General features: G+C 39.6%; 1 protein-coding gene across 2 annotated transcripts in view; it reads left to right on the forward strand.

Annotated features, from left to right (window-relative positions):
• The window catches only part of BABAM2 (BRISC and BRCA1 A complex member 2), a 150,098-nt gene that overhangs the window by 13,217 nt on the left and 114,012 nt on the right, over positions 1–22,869 (forward strand). For both annotated transcript variants that reach the window (XM_081941013.1, XM_081941014.1), the window contains exons 4-6: positions 2,169–2,263; positions 17,502–17,696; positions 20,961–21,035. In XM_081941013.1, the coding sequence (XP_081797139.1) occupies positions 2,169–2,263; positions 17,502–17,696; positions 20,961–21,035 (365 nt within the window). The remainder of the gene's footprint in view (positions 1–2,168; positions 2,264–17,501; positions 17,697–20,960; positions 21,036–22,869) is intronic.

The raw sequence follows: 22,869 nt of genomic DNA on the forward strand, positions 1-22,869 counted from the left end.
AGAATTTCAATAGTTTGTTACAATAAATTGTAACAGTTACTGAAATTAAATAATAATTGGTTGGGGTATGTATGCCTTTAAAATTATTTGGAAAGGGTTAATTGGAAAGTAGCATATCTTTAAAATAACCATACAATTTTTTCAGACTTCCACATGAACCTGAAAATTATGTTGCTGCTTGTTTATGTTAAAGATGCAGCTATTTTAATGAGTTAACTCATTGAAGCAGCCATGTAATTCTTCAGAGACATGTAGAAGCCCACAGAAGGCTTTTTCAAGGAGGCACTTCCATTCCTACCCCTTCTGAAGCATCCCTTTCAAATCTTTCTCAAGCGAGTATAGCATTTACTTTATTTTGAAAGGGAAAATACCAGCATATATTTTGGCAGAGTAGATGAAACATTGATTTTTTTGTGATGAAGGTAGAATGAATATGAAGCAAAGGCTTGAAAAATAATTAAAGCAGGTATTCTGCAAAGAGTTTTACAGTGCAAAATTATAGTAGTTGGAGACAAATCAGGAATGGTAGCTGAGTTCTTTGAATGCATTATATCTCCCATAATTCTTGAATAAAGCATGATTGCCTAGCTCCTAGATAAACCATAGTTTACCACCATTGAGATTAGATTTACATATTCTGGAAAGCAATTTTTTAAATAAAAAAATTGTCTTAAAACACTGCATTAATCAGAATGCATTCTGGGCAAACAGCTGCTTCCAAAAAGATTTTCGAAACAAACCTGTGTACTTAATCTTGTAAATAAATGGGTATTTCATAGTAAATGCAAATATAGTTTCACCAATATGAACTTCATATATGAGAATCCTTTAACTTAATTTTTACCAATTGAGGAAGATCTTTTTGATAAAGATGGATACATGCCGGGTGCAAACAACCAGACCAACATATACAGAGTTCAAGCTAGCTACTTTTTTGTTCTATGCCTATAATATGGGAATCTCCTAAGTCCAGCTCAGTGATGGCAAACCTTTTTTGGCTCGCGTGCCATAAGTGGGGGGAGCGCAGGGGCGTCGTGTGCAGGTGTGCCATACCCATAATGCAATGCGCGACCCCCCAGTGTGCATGCACACAGTACAGGTGCGGCCCTTCCATTTTTGCATGCTTTTTTCGCCCTCCCCAGGCTCCAGAGGCTTTTTTAGGAGCATGGGGAGGGTGAAAACAGCCTCCCCACCCTCCGGAGGCTTCAGGAGGCTTCCCTGAAGCCTCCAAAGCAGTCAAAATGATTCTCCGAGTAAACCGGAAGTCACTTCCGGTTTGCTCAGAGGGTCGTTTTAAGTGCTCCGAAGGCTTGAGGGACCGTCAAGAGGCTTCCCTGAAGCCTTCGGAGCACTCAAAATGATCCTCCAAGCAAACCGGAAGTGACTTCCGACTTGCTCGGAGGCTCATTTTGACTGCTTCGGAGACTTCAGGGAAGCCTCCTGAAGATCCCTGAAGCCTACGGAGGGCTTCCGGGGGGGGGGGCGGGGGAGGCTATTTTCTCCCTCTCCAGGCTCCTATAAAGCCTCTGGAGCCTGGGGAGGGCGAAAAATGGCTTTAAAAAAGGGTGATCTCAGCTGGCCAGCGCTCCCATGCGCGCTGACCAGCTGACAGGGCAGCACCTCACGTGCCCTGACAAATAGCTCCACGTGCCACCTGTGGCACGCGTGCCATAGGTTCGCCATCACTGGTCTAGCTTTTGACTGAGAAAGACTAGATAAGGCTCAAAGGCATTTGGGAGGAGGGGTCAGACCTAGCCCTCCTGTATTTATATAGCGAGTCTAGGCTAATTACCCACTTCAGCCTCCTACCAACTGGAATGGTTGCTCTCCAATAATGACTAATTTTTTTAAAGGTGTTAAAATGTTATTCTTTTTCAAAGTGATCTGATTCTAGCAGTAGAAGATTAAGCCGCAAGAAGCCTTAGGCATACATGCTTCATATCTGAATGTCTGGCATACTTATGATCAGTTCAGAAGCTTTTGCCTGCTATTTTATATTAGCCATTGTTTAATATTTGCCCAAATAAACTCTGGTTAATATGCATGGCTTCAGTACTGGAGAAGTGGAAACCACTAACCTTGTCAGTGTAATGATCAAAGTCAGTGTTTTACTTTCTTCTGGGACAGTAGGTAAATTACTTTTGTTTTTGCTGTTTGCTTGTTTTAAGGGGATATAATTTTTAATGCCCACTATCCTGAGTTGCCACCTGACTTTATCTTTGGAGAGGATGCTGAATTTTTACCTGATCCTTCTTCCTTACATGTGAGTATATTTTACTGTCATTTTGTGAGTTCAATTGCTTTACTTTTAAACTGTGGCCCTACATTTTGGAATAAGTGTATATTTTGTTAGAAGAACTGCAAAGCTGATCTGTTCCATTAGGGATTTGGTTAGATGTATTATGTGTTTTAACTGTATGCCATCCTACAAGTAGGTATTTAGTTGTTAATCTTGATATTTTTTTATTTTACTGGAAAATAAACAAAGTTGGATACTCAGAAAGAGTTTTGTCTTTCGTGAGTACGTGAACATTATTTTACACTTTACTTTTTGTCTATTGTTTTATTTAATTTATTAGATTAATATGGCTGCCATCCAGTGACGTGCAGTCAGGTGAGGCAAGTGAGGCACAGCCTCACCACTCTCATCATGAAAAAAAAAAAGTACAAGGAAAAAGCTGAGCTAGTTGCTGCCTCACCGTGGATGACTCTGCTTAACCTCACTGGTGCTCTCCCTCCCCAAGTGTAGTGACTTCCTCCCCAGGCCCCCATTCATTTCTCTCTCACACACACACAGCTGGATAAAACTATATAAAAATCTAGCCCAGCTTCACTGATTACAAGTTTGAAAAGGCAACGTGGCTCCACCTGCAATCAAACTACACTTGGGGAGGGAGAGCACAAGCGAGCACTGAGGAGACCACAGGAGGAGGCAGGAAGCCAGGCAAAGAGCCATGCTGTAGTACACACACTTCTTTTGGAAGGCTCGGCTCGGCTCCCCTCCGGCTTCTCTGCCTCTCCTCTCACCCCAGCCTGCCAGCAGGAGGTGGTGGGTGGGCTTTATTGTGTTCCAGGCATTTCCCACCAAGACAGCAGGCTGCATTTGCAATGGTGGAGGTGTTTGGGAAAGGCAGCAGGGGAATGGGGGGGGGGGATGGCAGAGGAGTTGCTTTCAAGCCACTGGAAAAGATATCCAATCCAACTTTTGTGTGGGGGGGGGGGTTTGTTTGAGAGTGAGTGAGAGAGGGAAGGGGTAGAAGAGATAGTCCAATCCAACTTCTGTGTGTGTGGGAGGGGGAGGAAGGGAAAGAGGGAGGAAGGAGGGGAAGGAGAAGAAAAAGAAAGAAGGAGCAAAGGAGAAAAACAAATGCTGTCGCTTTAAATTGGAACTGAGCATGCCTGGCTGTGGAATTCTGGGAGTTGAAGTCCACAAGTCTAAAAATATTTGAAACCCAGCACTGTGTCAGTGCCTCACCAGTCATAAATCTCACCGCACGTCACTGCTGCCATCTGATCTGAGCAGCTCTGGATGGCTAACACAATATAAATATTGTATACAACATAGTAACAGAATATATAAATAAGACATATTTTAAAAATATCAGCCAAGAACAACCCAGTCAACAAGAAATTCATTTAACTCACAGGTTCAAATACTTCCTAGTTGAAACCTTTCCTACAACTCCAACTTTTCTCTTCCCAGAAAGAGAAGCTAGATCTTAAAAGGGCTTAGGAAAAGGGCTTAGGAAAAGGGCTTAATCTCAGGAGAAATGGTGTTTCACAGATCAGACATTGATATAGAACAGCACACTTCCTGAGTCTGGCCAGATAAATATTCTTTAATAGATAGTATGAGTGGAGACAATTGGAGAAAGGCAGTTCTTCAAATAACCTGGTCTTATGCCAGAAAGGTGCACTGTAGAGCCAAATTATTTGAATTGCACATGAAAGCTTGTTAGCATCCCGTGCAACTTGTAAAGCAAAACAGTAACATGAGCATACTGTGGTATGTCCGTAGTTGCTCTTGATGCTGCATTCTGGATCAATTTCAGCTTCTGGTTGCACTTCAGGGGCTGTTTCAGGTAGACCGTATTGTGGTATTTTAGTTGGGAGGTGACCAATGCATGGGTGACCATGCACAGTGCCTTCTGATTCACAAATGGGCAAAATTGGTACACAATGGAGTTGTGCAAATGTCTCCCTGGCCATAGCTGCCATCTATTTCTTGAATAGGATTCATGAGTCCAGGAGGACTCAGATGTGCACTGGTTCTGTCTGAGACTATGCAATCCCATCTAAAATTAAAGATCACCAGATCCAGGAGGGCCTCAATTCAGAACCACTTCGGCTTGCATGAGTTTAACGTCCCCATCCACACCACACAGCCGCCAGATACTGCAAAAGAACATAGCATCACTTGGCTGACTTGAACCAGGGATACATGAGTGGATATCAGCAGCAGACTGATGGTACCTCTATTGTGCTATCAAATGACCTCACCTAGGCTTTGTGTAGATACAAAAGAGGAGTATATAAAAGAGAGTGGTGAACTCTGAGAAACCTCACAAAATGGGATGTGGGTTCTATCTCTCCTCCCCATCAACACTGACTGAAGAAGAAAGGAGGAAAACCACTACAAGATTATGTCCCTAACTTGAAAGTCACTGAGAGATCAAGGAGAACCAGTATAAACATACTATTTCCATCCTGCTCCTACCAGAAGTTCAGTCAATGCTGTTTCAGTCCTATGCTAAGCCTAAAGCTCAATTAAATGGGGTCCAAATAAGCAGCTTATAGCAGAATTCTGTGAAGTTGCAGTATGACTTATTTTTTAACAACTTTTCCTAAAATAGGAAAGTTGGAAAGAAAATGAAAATTGCCCAAAATATTGGGTTCCAGTTATGCTTTATTGAAGATTATGTGTGTTGATGATGAACTTGTTCAGTACAATTTTACTTACTATGCAATAAGTTGGTTTTATAGATTTGCTTTAATTTTATATTTTAGATATATTTTCAACTAGCAAAAAAAAAATCAGAACTGCATCCAGAAAGGGATTTGAAAGAGCTGGCCCTTATCTGAATGTTCAGTTTAATTTTAAAGAGTGACATCCTTAGCTCGTGCATTTTGGGGGTTGGATGGAGATATAAATATAAATATAGAAATGATAATTTTATTCAGTTGTTGACCACAAATGAAACTTGACCTTGCATTTCTGATTTCAGAATATTAGTGGATAATAAATATACTAAATGAATATATTTGAGAGAACATTAGTCATTGTCATAAATTTGTATTTAACATATGGAACTGTGCTTCATAGCACTCTTTAAAAATTAGTATTAAAACTATTTTTAAAATATGTATACATATGGGTTCATGGTAGAGAGATACAATGTTTCATATTTAAAAATTATTAGATATCTTTAATCAAATTATAATAATGAAAAATGAGAGGCAATCAAAAATCAGCAAAGGCCATAGTTTATAAGTTAAAATTGCATGGATAAATGAAGTATCTTGACTTGATGCAGAAAATATAATGTATTAGTTACGCATCACTAGAGAAGTAATTCCATAGCTGAAGCACCATCACAAAAATATTTTCATAATTTTGAATATAAATTCTGTCATTTTCAATGCATTTAATACATTTATTCTATTAGTATACTATCAGTGGGGATACTTTGTATTAGAAGTATTTCCTCAAGCAACATCACCTTTAATTGTTATGTATTGAAGAAAGAAACATGGTCAGAATAAATGTACAATTGCACTTTAACATACTGTTTTCTTACAGAAATTTCAAGTAACTATCACAACTTCTGCTTAATTAGAAGGCAGTGATTCACTAGTCCTCAACCATACATGTCTACAAAATAATACCATTCCTATGTATGTTTTGTATGGCAAATCTGATACATTTGTGGCATGTCCTTTAGTTTCAAACTACTAGGATATACGTTTTCAGAGGAAAAAGAAATACTTGTAAATTTGACTGATTAGTCAGTTATTTAAGACTAATCTAATTTTCCATCCTGTTTTAATTCAAATTGTCTGTTTGAAACAGGAAATACCATTCTTGCACAGCAGCTCTAACTTTATCATTGTGAATATGATTGGGTGGCAGCATAAATCAAAATATTACTTTGAATGACACTTTTATAATTGGAAAAGAAATAGGCGAATATTAATTGCAAGATATGACTTCCTAATCAGTAAATTTTTCCCTTGCTAGAAGTAACTTTTAGGTAAGCATTTTTAGTTCTGAAGAAGTTTGTAACAGATTATAAAAATGGATATTGCAATACCAGCACATTAGCGATTCTATATAATTCATCAAAGTAAATAGCTTGTTTAAAATAAGCTTTAAATAGCTTATTTTAGTGCTGGAGACTGTACAATGGAGATTCCATTTTGTTTTCACATATTAAATAAGGTAAGCATGGAATTGTCAAAAGTTCGTGTTGATTTCAAATTATTATTTATTAATGCAGCTGTTTGCAAATATAATACCTATAGCTTTTATACTGCATATTTTTATAGGCATATTGATCATGATATGCTGTCCGACAGTTGCTAATTAAATGCTACCATAGTTACAGGAGATATTACTTCACTCTGTAGAGTGTGTACACCGCCCCGAGTCCCTTTTGGGAGAGGGGGCGGTCTAGAAGCACCAAATATAAATATAAATACTCTGATTTACACTTTCTTCAGATTTCCTAATGTTGCCTCTAGCTCTGTTGTGGAATCTTCTGGAGAAGGAGAAGAAGATTAATTTAAAAAATCATAATTTCTTTCAAAGGGACCCTCTAGTTTGTGGAATTCTGTTCTCTATAAATTTGTGGCCAACCCCTAAGATATTTTAATTGTATATTTTAAAATGTGAATAAACTTTGACACTTATGCATTAGAAACAGGTGAAAAAAATTGGAGGCAATTGAACGTAGCTGAAAACCTTAGTGATGACTAAACTTAATTTTGTGTGTGTGTGTGTGTGTGTGTGTTTTAATGTGTAGAAGTGCTTCATAATATTTAAATAAAACTTTTATAGCCTAAGCTCACAATTTATTTTTATTTTTCTGGCATATTGAAATTGCATCCTTTTTTTAAATCAGTGAAGATAAGCTCTACTTTAATATTAGTCACTCTGAAGGCCTTGATATCTTGTATTTTCTTGACATTTATTTTCCTTGTCAATTACTGCACTTAATTCTTCCTCCTAAAAATATGAAAGTACACTAACTGAAGATCTTGCTGTTTTCTGTAGTGTAGCCAGGAAAAACAGTAGCAAGCTGTCTTCTTCAAAGTCACGTTTCTGGAAGATATTCCAGCAACCTGGATGCTTAAGCACATTCTTAAGAAAAACAAGCTCCATTTAATTAAGAAACTATTTGCTTATTCTCTTATTGACAAGTCTAACTTGCTTCTTATTCTGACTTTTCTTAGTTGTAGAAACTGGTCATACCACATGTGTAGTGTAAGAGTATAGAAATATTACCCCAATAGCTAGAGTTAGGCTATAAAGTGATTGGATAAATAAAAGCATTTGAGCCAATGAGTTGTTCATGGACTACATTTGGTTGTTTCAGGATTACAACTGAATTGCAATTGTGTGTCATCTGTTACAGTAGTACAAAATAAGGTAGATAACATTTCTTCGTGTTGACTTAAATTTTAGTAATCTTTCTTAAGCATCTCATTTTCCTTTCTTGCCATGGATAATGAGGTTAAGACGTTTGTTGTCTTAAGCTTGTAAATTGGGTGGTTTGGAAATCCACATAAAGTATTATTAAAGTAGCTAATGAAACAACCTTTATAGATGTAGTGTATTCGTTTTTCTGTTATTTGCTACTGGTCAATCTGTAACTTTACTTTATCAGAACAGGAATAGGTACTCTGATTTTCCCTCCATGTGGCAATCCTTTCTCACAGAGTTGTCTTATAGGGAGATGGGCAGCAAAGGAAAGAAGGAAGGGAAGGGAAGGGAAGGCAGGCTGAGATTTAGAAAAGTGTTTTAGTGTCAGCTCTTAGATTCTTGTAACTGTTTACATAGTTATGCTAAGAGAACTGAATCATAGAAGGATGCTACATATAATTTGTTAGGCAATTGTCCTATTAATAAAATTAGTTTTCAGCCATACAATTGTGTCCGATCCTCAGACACTCTATGGATCAGCATTCCCCACACTCCTCTGTCACTTACCACATCCTTCACCTCCGCCGTGGTTATCCTGGTGTCATTCTTTTTAGGTGTCAGCCTCTGCTTCGCTATTTGCTTTCGGCTGCCATTGAAATGGGGAGGGGGGCTTGTTATTTGGGAGGAGAGGTTTTAGTACAGGAGAGATTGTAAAAAGGGAGTTTTGTTCTCACCGTTTACTGTGCGTGCTGGAGACTAGTGCTTGGTGTTGGTCCAGGCCAACCGTCCTACATACCAACCTGATGATCCTCCTTGAAGATGAAACTCACATGACACCTAAGGGATTTGCAGATTGGACAGTGGGATGAGGGTTACCGGGGGAGGGGGTTGGTCATATATTGATATGTATGATTTCACACGCTTTTGCCTCAGATCTTGCTTTGCTTAGCTGCTATCTTTTCATAACCAGTAAAAGTACTCTTAATTCTGCAAAATGGAGTTAAGTGGTTTCTTTCTTGGTTGCTGAAGGAGGCCGGCTTGACATTAAACAAGATCTCACTTTCGCACTCATCCCGGAGCTAACACCTTCCGAGGGGAATGTAAATAAAACCAAAACCTTCAAAGGAAGGTTCTACCCAGGCAACAACCAGGAGGACCACATGGGGTGGCTGCATCCTCATGTCCCTTGGAGACGGAGCGGATGGCAGATCTGAATTTGGAGGAACGATCCGTCCGCCCCAGGTGGTCGTTGGGAGTGGGACAGAAGTATAATCCTGAGGAAATTCCGGCTGGAGTTACCACAAGACGACATCGGCGACAGGCAGCTGCTTGGCAGGACACCAACGAGGAAAACCTTATGATGTCCCAGGCTATGAAACTCTTTCAAGAGGCTTGGGAGAGGCGACGTTTACATGAGAGCAGTCCCAAAAGAGAAGCTGATCTCCCAGACCTAGAGGAGAGAACTGCACAAGCCCTGTTCCGCACAAGGGGGGCCCTGGGGGAAGATAGTGGAGCTCATCAGGATGGAGAAATCCCAGCAGCAGCAGCCGCGAGAGCCCTTCCAAGAGGAGGAGGCCCCCCCCGCAGACACCGGATGGCAAAAGTTCTTCTGCTTGGTGTGAAACTTGGAGGTGACCCAAAGGAACTAGGATTTTTCCTGGTCCAAGTCTGGAATTTCATGCAACAGTTCGGAGAGGATCTCCCCACAGAAGAAGCCAAGATAAAAGTTGTTACCATGGCGCTGGAGAACAAGGCAGCGGCATGGATGGTTGCCCTGCATAATGATGATTCCCCCCTGCTGAGAGACTATAACAGGTTTATGACCGCCCTGAGGAAACACTTTGATGACCCGCTCATGAAGCGGAAGGCCAGAACCAAAATGAAAACCCTTACCCAGGGGAAGAAACCAGTGGCTGATTACATACAAGAGTTTCGTGAATTGTCCGTTTATATGCATGGTGGTCGGAAGAAGCTTTAATGGACAGTTTTATTGATGGCTTAAACAAAGATATATACCAAAACTGTGTGAACAGCCCCCCCCCCCGTAACTTGCAATGCTGGTACGAATTGGCAGCAGACGTGGAGATCGATCTAGCCAGAGAGAAGTACCGCGAAGGCAGTGAGAAAGAGAAAGCTACCCCTCCCAACCCCCCCCAAAGAACTCCGAAAGGAGGAAAAAGTTGGTCTACAAGCAAGCCCCGGTCTACCATCTGCTTCCATTGTGGAAAGGAGGGGCACCGGGCAGCAAGTTGCCTCTCCAAGATTGGCCCAAGGCCCCCTGCCGGGGGGGAGAAGAAACCAAACAAACAACCTGGGAAAAGGAGGGACACTGCCATGAAAGGGGTGGAACCTGTTGCGTAATTCCCTCCCATCCCAAGACAAGAAGAACCGTCCTCATCGAGGGAAAGTGAAACCGAATCCGATGACAACTGTCTGGTAAGTTCCCGATCGGGCCCCATGACCATCCCAGTAGAACTTAAAGTGCCCTCTACTGGCGCCCAAGCAAAAATGCTGGCCCTTTTAGACTCGGGATGCACACGTTGCATTGTTAGCCCAGAAGTGGTGGAAAAAATGGGCTTGAAACTGAGAACTGAGTCCCCATTGTTTTTTGCCGGCTAGATGGGTCTATATCTGGGGGAGCTCCTGCCCATTTTGTGACTGAACCTATAGACATGTGGATGGGGGATCACCAGGAAACATTTAGTTTTATTGTGGCACTGGGGATGGACCGGCCTCTCATACTGGGCTTACCCTGGTTGCGTAAATGGAACCGATGCATCAACTGGAAGAAAGGGTGGTTGCGCATCCGATCCGCTAAGCCCCCTGAGGGAAAAGGGAGGGTTTCCAATATTGCCAATGCTGAACCTAACCTAGCGGCCACGGTGCAGGAAAAACTTGAGGGGGAGGAGAAAATCCCAAAGGAATATTGGGACCTAAAGGACGTTTTCAGTGAAAAATCCTCTGATAAATTACCCCCTCACCACGCGACGGATTGCAGCATTGAGATCCTGCCAGGAGTAAAACTTCCAAAACTCCAGATTTACTCGATGACCCCACGCGAAATGGAGGAATTACAGAAGTTTATTGACAAAAATTTGAAAAGGGGGTTTATTGAACCTGCTAGGCCACATGTGGCCACCCCTGTGTTGTTTAGAGAAAAGAAAGATGGATCCTTTCCTCTCTGTGTTAACTACAAAAATCTTAACAGTGTGTGCATGGAAAATGTATACCCCCTCCCTCTGATGAAGGGTATGTTGGCCCAATTGGGTAAAGGGAAGATCTTCATGAAATTGGACCTAAGAGAGGCCTACTACAGAGTCAGAATCAAAGAGAGATGAATGGAAAACTGCTTTCAACTGCCCACTTCGGTATTTTCAATTCAGAGTACTCCTGTTTGGCCTACAGGGGGCACCAGCTATTTTCATGCAATTAATAAATGAAGTTTCACATGAACACCTGTACAAGGGCGTGATGGTCTACCTTGATTACATCCTTATCTGCATGGAAACACATGATGAACACGTTACTTTATTGCGATCAGTACTCAAGAAACTCCGGGCCGCAGAACTTTACGCCAACTTTATGTCTAAATGTGAATTTCATCAAGAGAAAATTGATTACTTGGGCTACTGCATCTCCGACAGTGGCATCGAGATGGACCCAGCGAAAGTCCAAGCTGTAACTGAGTGGGCACCTCCTCACACTCGCAAACAATTACAAAGCTTTTTGGGATTTGCGAATTTTTATCGTCAATTTATCCCCTCGTTCGCCAGCATTTCTCTGCTCATTACAAATCTCCTAAAGTCAAAAGGGGAAGCCAATCCCAGACCGGGTAAGCCTTTGAATTGGACTATGGAGTGTCAAGTCGCTTTCAAAAAAGTAAAGTGATTCTTTGCAGCTGAGCCCGTTTTGAAACACCCAGATATGGAGACACCATTTATCGTTCAAGCTGATGCCAGTGATGTGGCGGTGGGGGCAGTATTACTTCAAACAAATGCTGATGGAAAATTGCAGCCATGTGCTTACACCTCTCGCAAACTGACAGAGACAGAGAGACAATAGGCTATATGGGAAAAGGAAGCTTTTGCGGTCAGATGGGCTTTGATGACCTGGTGACATTTCCTAGAAGGGGCAAAACACCCTTTTGAAGTATAGACTGATCATAAAAATTTGGAAGCATTGAAGACCCCACGTAAGCTATCTCCTAAACAGGTGTGTTGGGTGTAACATTTCAACCGTTTCAACTTTACCCTCAAGTACATTCCGGGGGGAAAGAACTTCATGACTGATGCTTTGTCTAGGCTTCCCCAATACAACAGCTCTAAGCTGAGCATAGTTCACCCAGTCATCCCAGCAAAAAGTCTAGCTGTCCCGGTGATTACTAGAAGCCAAGGCATTTTGAATTTAGAGGTCACGACGGACCTCATGGGCAAACTCAAGGAAGGCCTTGAGTCTGATGACTGGTTCAAGGAACATTCAAACGAATGTACTATGAAGGATGGACTGGCTTGGATAGGGGCTAAATTGTATGTTCCTGCTAACCTGAAAACTATTGTCCTTCAATGGGCCCACGATTCAAGAATGGCAGGCCATTTTGGATTTGTAAAGACTTTACATCTGGTTAAGAGGCAATTTTGGTGGCCTTCATTGAAAAAAGACATTGAGTCCTACATAGCCAGTTGTCCTGTTTGTGCTGCCGCAAAGCGACCACTGGGAAAACCCCAGGGCCTTCTCCTAGGTGTGGCCCGCCCTGAGGACCCATGGAAGGAGATGTTGATGGACTTCATTGTCGAATTGCAAGAGAGCCTGGGAAATACTGTGATTTGGGTAATCACCGATCTGTTTTCCAAACAAGTTCATTTTGTACCCTGTTCCAAAATCCCATCAGCTAAGTCGTTAGCTAAGTTGTTTATTTCACATGTATACCGGTTACATGGAGTGCCTGAACGCATAATTTCACATAAGGAGGTCCAGTTCACCTCCCTCTTCTGGAAGGAGTTTTTGAAGTTAATTGGCTCTGCCCAGGGGCTAAGCTCCGCCCGCCATCCTCAGACTAACGGGGCAGTTTCCCCCCTCCCAGGCTGAGTGGGTTGATAAATCTCATGTTAGAGCTCCTAGACTCTTACAAAAGTTCTACGCCAAGTACCCTGATAAGCCTTGATCATATTTAGAATGTACATATCTTATGTTGTCTTTTCAATTGTTGTATTTTCTTGCAGAGATGACTTCTCTTCCTGAAGGAGGGCCGGATGTCAGCCACTGCTTCGTTATTTGCTTTCGGCTGCCATTGAAACGGAGAGGGGGGGCTAGGTATTTGGGAGCGGAAGTTTTAGTACAGGAGAGATTGTAAAAAGGGAGTTTTGTTCTCACCGTCTACTGCACATGCTGGAGACTAGTGCTTGGTGTTGGTCAAGGCCAACCATCTTGCATACCAACCTGATGATGCTCCTTGAAGATGAAACTCACATGACACCTAAGGGATTTGCAGATTGGACACTGGGATGAGGGTTACCGGGGGGAGGGGATTGGACACATATTGATATGTATGATTTCACACGCTTTTGCCTCAGTTCTTGCTTTGCTTAGCTGCTATCTTTTCATGACCAGTAAAAGTACTTTTAATTCTGCAAAATGGAGTTAAGTGGTTTCTTTCTTGGTTGCTGAGGGAGGCCGGCTTGACATTAGGGTCCAGCCAATTGGTATTAGGGCAGCCCATTCTTGATTTTCCACTGATCATGCCCAGCATGATTGACTTTTTGAGTGAGTCAATAAGAGATGTCAATAAATGAGTTCATAAAAGTAAAAAATTATAATTAATTGCTTATAGATTATATTCGTGTAGAATATATGGGATATTCAGCAACTGAGCAGTAATTGTCTTCTATCCTGTAAGTTTGGAGAATTCTCAAATATTTGCAATTTCATTTACCCCAAATAAGTAAAACCTAGCTGTAACATACATGCAAGATCATAATGTGATTGTTTTACAAACAGAAGGAATATCAGGGATTGCCATAAAGAAAAAGGAGTCAAGCCATTCTCCAAAGCATCTGAGGGTAGAACAAGAAGCAATGGATGGAAACAAACCAAGGAGAGAAGCAACCTAGAACTAAGGAGAAATTCGCTGATAGTTAGAACAATTAATCAGTGGAATAACTTCCATCCAGGAGTTGGGAATGCTTCGACACTGAACATTTTTAAGAAGAGATTGGACAACCATTCGCCTGAAATGGTATAGGGTTTCCTGCCTGAGCAGCGGGTTAGACTAGAAGACCTCCAAGGTCCTTTACAACTCTGCTGTTCCATTCCATTCCATGAAAGACTGTACTTAGCATATAGGCAAGGGCAACAGAACTTGTTTTTACTTTGTTTTCTGCTGTCCAACAATAGCACTAAATGCTAACCACACATTCTAATTTAGAATGCTATATCCTTCCTGTTTCTTGTTCCTAACCAGTTTATTGGTCTTTATCATCCATTTACTTTCTTTATCCTCTACCAACCTGAGAAGAAATGGGGACAATCTTACATTACAAAACATTTCATTCACCTAAACAATATGTGCAGCATTTAAATGAAAAAAAATTACACAAATTAATAAGAAACTGTTCTCTGCACCGTGTGATTCCCTTGCTAAAATCTTGCCCAAGTTGCAAATACATTCTCTTTCTTTAATATTAAGTTATAAAATCAAATGTACAGATTACTTCCTGGAAGTATACTTGTTTGAAGGCATGTGGTAAAGACAAGAAAACTCTCTTCCATCGTAACTGCCTGAAACGTGCCAGGAAATAAGATAGTCATCTGCATGATGCTTCTGCCAGTGTATATTGCCATATCCTTGTGGTGCCACACAATCAGTGATACCGTATTTCTCTGTGATTAAGATATGAGAGTTATCTCTAGTACAAGTGTGTTTACTCATCTAGCTGGAACACTGATATTGGCAAAACTATATCTTAATATTGACTTCTGCTACAGAATTGTAGTATATGTAATTAAGAACATATATTTTAAGGATATGTTTAAAGAAATAAAATGTGGAAAGTATTTTATGGCTCACAACAATGACATAGTAGGGTAAGGCTTCTATACAAAGCTTGGAGAAAAATGATAAAGGCAGAAAATAGTTTGAAAAGTTAGTCTAAGTAATACACTGCAGCTCCAATAATATGTGAGTATATATGGGGAATAAAAGTATTACTAGAGAAGTTTAAAAAATCAATTCTATCTACTGCAGGTTTTATGAATGTGTTAACCTAATGTGAATATATTAAAATTGTCCTGTATAATTTGCCACTTTTTAAATTTTCCTTGTATCTTTTCTGCTATGGGTTTGTGTGTTGGGGGGAGAGGTTTAAAAATCTATTTGGCTTTAGAACTAAATTTAGTTAAAATTATTCATGTCTAAAGTTAATAAATCCGACCGGGAAAGTTAAAAAAAAATCAGTTTTGATGCAACGTTTAAAACTTCTTGAGAAGAACAAACAAGTCATTTGAGGTGAAAAAATGACACCGTTTTTTCCCTTTTGTTTATTTAATGTCATGTGAGTGAAGTTTCTCAAGCTCAATAATACTTAGGAAAATATTTTATTGTATAGAACAGCTAGTAAAATGTTGATAACATCTTTAACAAAATATTAGTGATATAATGCTTAACATAATTATGGGAGAAAGGTTATGAATGTCAGCAGGTATGTTAAGCTTTCAGCTTTTCAGAACAAGTGAAAAGGTATTTACTTAAAAATTGATAAAAGAAATGGATGTGTGTATATCTTGATTAACTTCTAATTGTGTAATGTAAGGGTGTTTTTTTTTAAAAAAAGAACATAGTCTGTACTTCAGAAAGGTGGGAAACTTTTCTGTTAAACTATTTTTACAAGTCTAATAGATGATTGATAATGAATTTAATCTTAATTCAATATATATCAGATGCCAATTCATTTGTACTTTCTTATCTGGTCAAAGTACAAATGCTAAAAGTCCATATGTAATTTAAATAGCTCACAAATGCATGTGCAAAACTGGGATGCACAAGATTTTTCTAGACAAAGATTCTTAACTCCCAAAATGTGGAGCCCACACTTTGTAAAGGAATGAATTGAGACAGAATAAAAACTTAAATTGTATCTAAATCATTTATATTTACAGGCAAGTGAAATTAAATATAGCTGTGGGTCGTCGTCCCCCGTCCCCTCCCCAATATATTAGAAAATTGAATTTTATAAGTTTCAGATAGTTGAAAAAGCATCTTAGATTCAGTTCCTCGGATTAAAAAAAAAGATTGAGAAATAAACGATAGCATAAAAAAGCCTATATAAGTATGGGTAGAATTTGTTGACAAAGTGAAAAACAGCTGACAAAATTCAGCTAGAGTTAATTGATAGGATGAAAATAGACAACGGAGGATACAGAATAAGAGTTTATTTGGTTCAGGAGGTAGTGAAATAAAAGAACATTATAGGGTGTTGGTGGTGATAGAAGGGAATCTGTTTTGATTGAAACACTCTTGAGGTTATTACAGGAAATACCATGAAGCTGACCTTCATCAAAGTGATTGCTTCACTGGCCTTTCAATAAGGACATTCATGATAGCTTTTCTAGTTCAGTAGCTGGCCAAAGCAAGCAGTCTCTTGAATTTCAGTTGAGAGTATTGTCAAATCTTACTTTTTTATGTCAAGGTGTTATATTGAGGTTGAGTACTCCAATGATAAGGATCAAAATGACTCCATACAGATAGTCCTTGGGTTATGATGGCAAGTGGGACCAGAATTTCTGTAGTGGGCTCCCCAGGTGAAAAAGGAGAGGAGCAACTTATGGGAATGTCTTGCAACTTACCTTCTGACTTCCCCATTGACTTTGCTTGTGGAAAGCCAGCATGGAAGGTTGCAAATGGCGATTGTGTGATTGCAGCTCACTGTGATATAATTGCAGTGTAAACAATTAAGTACCCAGATAGCAACCACATGACTGTTGGACCACTGCAATGGCCACAATTTCATGGAGCGATCATAAGTCCCCCTTGTTCAGCACTGTTGTAATTTTGAATGGTTGCTGAATATGAGGTTGAATTCTATCTGTGAATCAAATTGGTAGTGCATTTCATAGGTTTCTACCCTTTTGTGTGCCTTCCAAATATATATAAAAATAGTAGTCTTTTATATATTATTATGGGAGCAGATAATGGGCTAGGTGATCTGAATTTACTGGGTTAAATAATCTACATCTGTGACCAGATGCAAAGAATAGGAAATCTATAGATGTGTCATAATATATATAGCCTTGTTTGCCTTGATATTGCCCATATTTTCCACCTTTAAATTTTTTCCCCTCTACCAAAATTTTGAGTAGATAAATGTAAGAGTGGGTTCTTACACTGATGTAGCTAGTGACAAAGATAAGTGGGGACTGCTTCACTTTCTCAGATTGGCATCCAGTGCACTGAAAGCACAAGAGTAAAAAAGGGCAGATCTAATGGCTTTGAATTTCTTATGTATAGGTTCTGCTAATATTCTAACCTACAAGGAGGATCCAGTATAAATCCTGTCTCAGTTTTTTGAGAAAATTTGATGGCCCAAGTTAGGCTCAGAGAATTTAAAATACTAGTGGTGTCACTTTTCCCCCCTCTTGTGCTCATCATATGTCTTCACCAAAAGAGAAGGAAAATATTGCAAATGTTCAGCTGTTTTTATTTTTTATTTTTAATCTAGATTACCACAACTGAAAGATCCATCAGTTTCAGTGATAACAATTATATTGATTCTCTGGCAAATGAAAGAACATTTGAGTTGATCAATGGTCCAAATCTCACTTTGGACAATGCAAATACATTGTGTTAACCTGTCTCTTGATTTAACAGAATTTGGCCTGCTGGAATCCATCAAATCCTGAATGTCTCCTGCTTGTTGTAAAGGAACTTGTACAACAGTATCACCAGTTTCAATGTAGCAGATTACGTGAGAGCTCTCGGCTCATGTTTGAATATCAAACATTACTTGAAGAACCTCAGTATGGAGAGAACATGGAAATTTATGCTGGCAAAAAGAACAACTGGGTAAGAGTACAACAACAGAAGAGTACTACTAGAGATTCCTTTCCATAGTAACTATAACCTGATTTGGAGGAGATGTTTGTCCTAGGTGTGTATTTCTTAAAATAGATGTCCTCATTTTACCTTTGTTTCTTTTCTCCCTTCCTGCTGTTTAGTAATTTTAGTCCATTACCTTGCTTGAACTTGTTACCTAGGTAAACAACTATGGCTAACAGTTATGTGGAATTGAACCTTATGAATGCAGTAAAGCACCGACTTCTCATTGATCTTAACAGTTAATAAATACTTTTATTCTAATTAAATAAATTCTGCAAGCTGAACCAAAATGTAAGAGTCTAGAGTTGGAAATGCTTCCTTCTCTTTCCAGTAAAAGAGACAGTTTAAAAAGTAGCAATAACACCTGCTATTGAGCTGCTGCTTTCAGGGTAATTCAGGGTCCAGTTTTCAGGGTAATTTTCAAAAAAATTGTCCTATGACAGAGGAAAAAATACTGACTCTTCCCTAATTCATTAGAGTAGAGGTCATCCTCAGCTTATGATCATTTGTTTAATGATATTCTAAAGTTAACATTTACTATTCTGAAGTTATGACCTGTACTCGAACTGATGACTGCCATACCACCTTCACAATTTAGAACCTTTATTGCCAATTTCCAGCAAAAACCATCCATTGGGAAAGCTGGATTTGCTTAATCACTACATGATTTGCTTAATGATAGCTGTAAAAATTGTCATAAAATGGACTACTTGTATTAGAAGTATGAAGGGAATGTTCAGGCTTTCAAGATGATATTATTATAGTCCCATGATGGCGAATCTTTGGCATACATGCCCAAAGTGGCACAGGGAGCCATGTCGCCTGGCACATGTGGCATCGCCTGTTCCTCTTCCGGGTTTCTAGCATGCATGCGCATGCAACAATGCCGGAAACTGGAAGAGCTTGTCTTCTGTTTTCCCTCAGGCTCATACGGGTCTGGATGAGAGGCAACAGACTCAAGCTCAACCCCTCCAAGACGGAGTGGCTGTGGCTACCGGCGCCCCGGTTCAACCAGTGGACTCCATCGCTGGCCATTGGGGGCAAACAACTGGCCCCCGTGGAGCGGGCGCGCAATTTGGGCGTCCTCCTAGATGCCCGGCTATCGATGGATGACCATGTGGCAGCCGTGGCGAGGGGGGCGTTCCACCAGGTTCACCTGGTGCGCCAATTGCGCCCCCTATTGGACCGGGACGCCCTTCGCACAGTCACTCATGCGCTGGTGACGTCCCGTCTGGACTACTGCAATGCTCTCTACATGGGGCTCCCCTTGAGATGCACCCGGAGACTACAGTTGGTCCAGAATGTGGCCGCGCGGGCAATTATGGGGAGTACTAGATACTCCCATATAACAACTCTCCTGCGCGAGCTGCACTGGCTCCCTGTGGTCTACCGGGTGCGTTTCAAGGTGTTGATTACCATCTTTAAAGCGCTCCATGGCACAGGACCTAGTTACTTGCGGGATCGCATCCTACTCCATACATCCCTGCGACCAATTCACTCTCACAGAGAGGGACTCCTCCGGGTGCCGTCCACTAAGCAATGCCAGCGGGCGGCGCCCAGGAGTAGGGCCTTCTCTGTGATGGGCCCAGCCCTCTGGAATGACCTCCCCCCCGATATTAGGACCATCACTGATCTCCGCTCCTTCCGCAAGAAACTCAAGACCCACCTGTTCCAACTAGCCGGCCTGGCCCAATTATAATTTTATCCTCTAATCCTCCTGGCAGTTATTTTAAATTTTAGGGTAGTTTTTAATGTTATTTTAATTCTTATCATTATTGCGTAGATTTTATGAAATTGATTTGTAAGTTTTTATCCCTCCTTCCATGTAACATGTAATATGTCTATGTAATTGTACATGTCTATGACGTTTTGACCTTTGATTGTACACCGCCCCGAGTCCCTTTGGGGAGAGGGAGCGGTTTATAAATCTAATAAAATCAAATCAAAATCAAATGAGCGGCAGTAACCGGAAGACTTGCTGGCTGATGTACATGTGCGCGATGGAAACTGGAAGTTAATTTTCCGGCTTGCGTATGCCCCCTGGGCCACTCCTCTTCCTGGTCATGGCCCAGATAAGTGCGCACACAAAGTGCTCCCTTTTTGGCACTTGGTGTCGAAAAGGTTCGCCATCATTGCTATAGTCTATATCAGTGGTCTCCAATCTTTCTGGCTTGGCAGACTGCCAGCGCTGAAGGTGTGGAGGGAGAGGGGATGGTTTTGTGCATGCTGCTTTCACAAGTGCAGCTTTGCGCACATGCTTCCATCACTTCCATGGAACGGTTCTGAATGGGCTATGGTCTGACACTGGGCCATGGACCGGGGGTTGGGTTGGGGACCCCTCGTCTATATATCAATAAAGTATACGTTTAGTCAGTTTTGTGGAGTTTGTTTCCTGACTTGCCTAACTTGAGGGGTGTACAGTCTTGTGTAAATGATTCTTCTGTTGAATGGCCAAAGTTATGAATTAAATGAATTATAACATGCAACACGTACAGAGTGTGACTAAATTGGTAATGATTAGCTAAAAGTGTCTGATGTCTTTCCAAAATAATATGCCAATAGAATTGCCTTGTAATATAATGGAGCTGATCATCCACCCTTGTTTTTTCACGACGTGTAATAATCTGAGAATGCAATCCTTATATAGTAATTAAAAAGCTTTAATTACTCATTAGTTAATCCTTTTATAAAACCCATATAAAATACTCACACATGAGATGCAATTTAATTAGAACAATTAATGAAAAATAGTTGAAATGTTTCAAGGTTGTTGTTTTCACGAAGTCTCATAAAATATAAGGGGGAATGCAAAATCTCAAGTTTTCAATGCTCAGATATGAGTCATAGGAGGTTTCAAGAATTAAATCTTGTGACATCAGTTACCATTTGGTTCTTTCAAAAAAGTGTTTCTAGGTACTGATACATCTGCTGAAATTGGACACAAGGTCCTCACAAGAACTGAATTCCATTAGTCCTGAGGAGGACTAATGGAGTTAATACTTAATGATCATTGTAATTGGAAGGTGGGAATGACATAATTGGAAGAGAATCTTGCTATCATTGGAGTCTGCTTTCTTGCAGACACCTTGCCTTTTACGTGATTAGCTTTTACTATGTTACACAACTCTAAAAGTTCAGTCTGTTTCAATTATGTCTCTCCGGATTATTATTAGGAAAGCAAATGTTCAATTCAATATTGAGTTCCTTTTTTCTGTTCTTTAAAATTGATAGACTGGTGAATTTTCAGCTCGTTTCCTTCTGAAATTGCCAGTGGATTTCAGCAATATCCCTACCTATCTTCTCAAGGTAAAATAATCCATTATTACTTGAGCTATCACTTTCTTCGAAATAAATGAATTCCAATGCCTCCTGTTTTTTTTCTTTTTCTGTAACTCATTTCCACCCCCTTCCCTTTCTTCTCTTTTAATCTTTTCTGTCTTTGTATATTTTTCCTTTCTTTGAAACTTAATAAAGCTGATTAAACAGTTCTGCATCTTTCTTTTGTCTGCACTTTCTATTTTCATAAGTTTAACCTTGCAAAAAATTGAATTCAGTTTAAGTATCAGAATAAGTGATAAGCATTACACGTAACTTTCCCTAAAAAAAATCTTCAGTAGTTTTCAACATGAGATTTAATATCCAAATAGACTTAAATGTTTCTGTTTAAGCCTTTGAAACTTTGTCAGTGAGTCAACAAGTTAATGAGGAGGAGGTACACATACTTTTCAGTAGTTAGGAAAGCTGTTGAATTCAAGCCAGAGACATAGATGCTATGAGGTTGTTAAATTGTTTTTAGGGAAATGAAAAATGAATATATAGTGTTCACATATGTATTAAATTCTACTATGTCAAATGTGCTGATATGAAGGGAGAAAAAGATAACGTCTCCTGCATGTAACTTCTCAGTGTACCTACTGTATCTATCCACCCAGGCAGTAAGAATGTTTGAAAATGCTATTAGATAGTGTCAACTATCTTTACCAATATAAGTAGAACAGTATGGTATAAATGTAATAATAAATAATAGAATATAAATAGACAAGGAATCAGAGATATTTTAGCACCTAAATAATTGAAGGAGAAAGATGACTTGAAATATTTTATTAAATATTATTTTTTTATTATTAACAAGTTGCAGTTTTACATCCACTTTTCCAGATTAAGCTCTTTTAGACTGATTAATATGTACCTTTCAGTAGGGGTGTGTGGGGGGGAGGGAAATTGTGTTGCTAAAATGCATTGCGGCAATCATCAGACAAAGCATCCACTCATACCTGTGTGTATACTAAGAGTTAGGTATGTGCCTTAAATTTAATTCAATTCTCACTACTCTAATTCTCTTGACAAACACTATTCCTTCTAATTTTCATGAATAACTCATACTATAACCAATTTTGTTGTATTTATTTTGTACAGTGACAATAAAAGCTATATTATACATCTGTTAGAGACATTTCAGGAAAACATTCATTCACTTCATTCATTGTTTTCTACTTTTTTAGACCATTCCCATTCTTGCCAAACATGACACTTGATATAGTCCAACATTTCTTTCATCACTTGCCCAAAGTATGTGAGTTTATTTTTGCTCATGCTCATTTCAAGTGAAACTTTACTTGGCCTAGGATTGATTGCTTATTTCTTCCTGTGCTCCAGTACCTGTCCAATCTTTGCATTCGGAAATTAGTAGGTAGTATGTGCTGAGGGATCATCACATATTTGAATCTTGTTAAGGAATGGAAATTCTGTACTATGACAGAGTGAGTTTAGTATAATGAGTTTTACATGGTCTGAATTAAAGATCTGTTACAATTGAAAATTAATATCTAATAGATCTGTAGCTATCAGGTTTTCTAGTTTGTATAGATATGTGTTTTTATATGTAACAATTTGTATGCATTAATCTTAGTGGAATCTTAGATTATTTACGGGGTTTTTTTAGACTATAATGGGAAAAATAATATTTTTCATATTATGCCTACAGTGCAGTCATAGATAATACAGTAACCTCAAAATCTCCAGTTGGCACCCATGGAATATTTAATTTAACTAAAATGAAATATAATCCTTGCAAAATTATCATTCTTACATTGCCTTGCATGAACATTCCAAATATCCACCCCATAATCTTGCTTCATTT

Source organism: Natrix helvetica (genome assembly GCF_964273705.1).
Source record: "Natrix helvetica genome assembly, chromosome: 2".
Lineage (NCBI taxonomy): Eukaryota > Metazoa > Chordata > Lepidosauria > Squamata > Natricidae > Natrix > Natrix helvetica.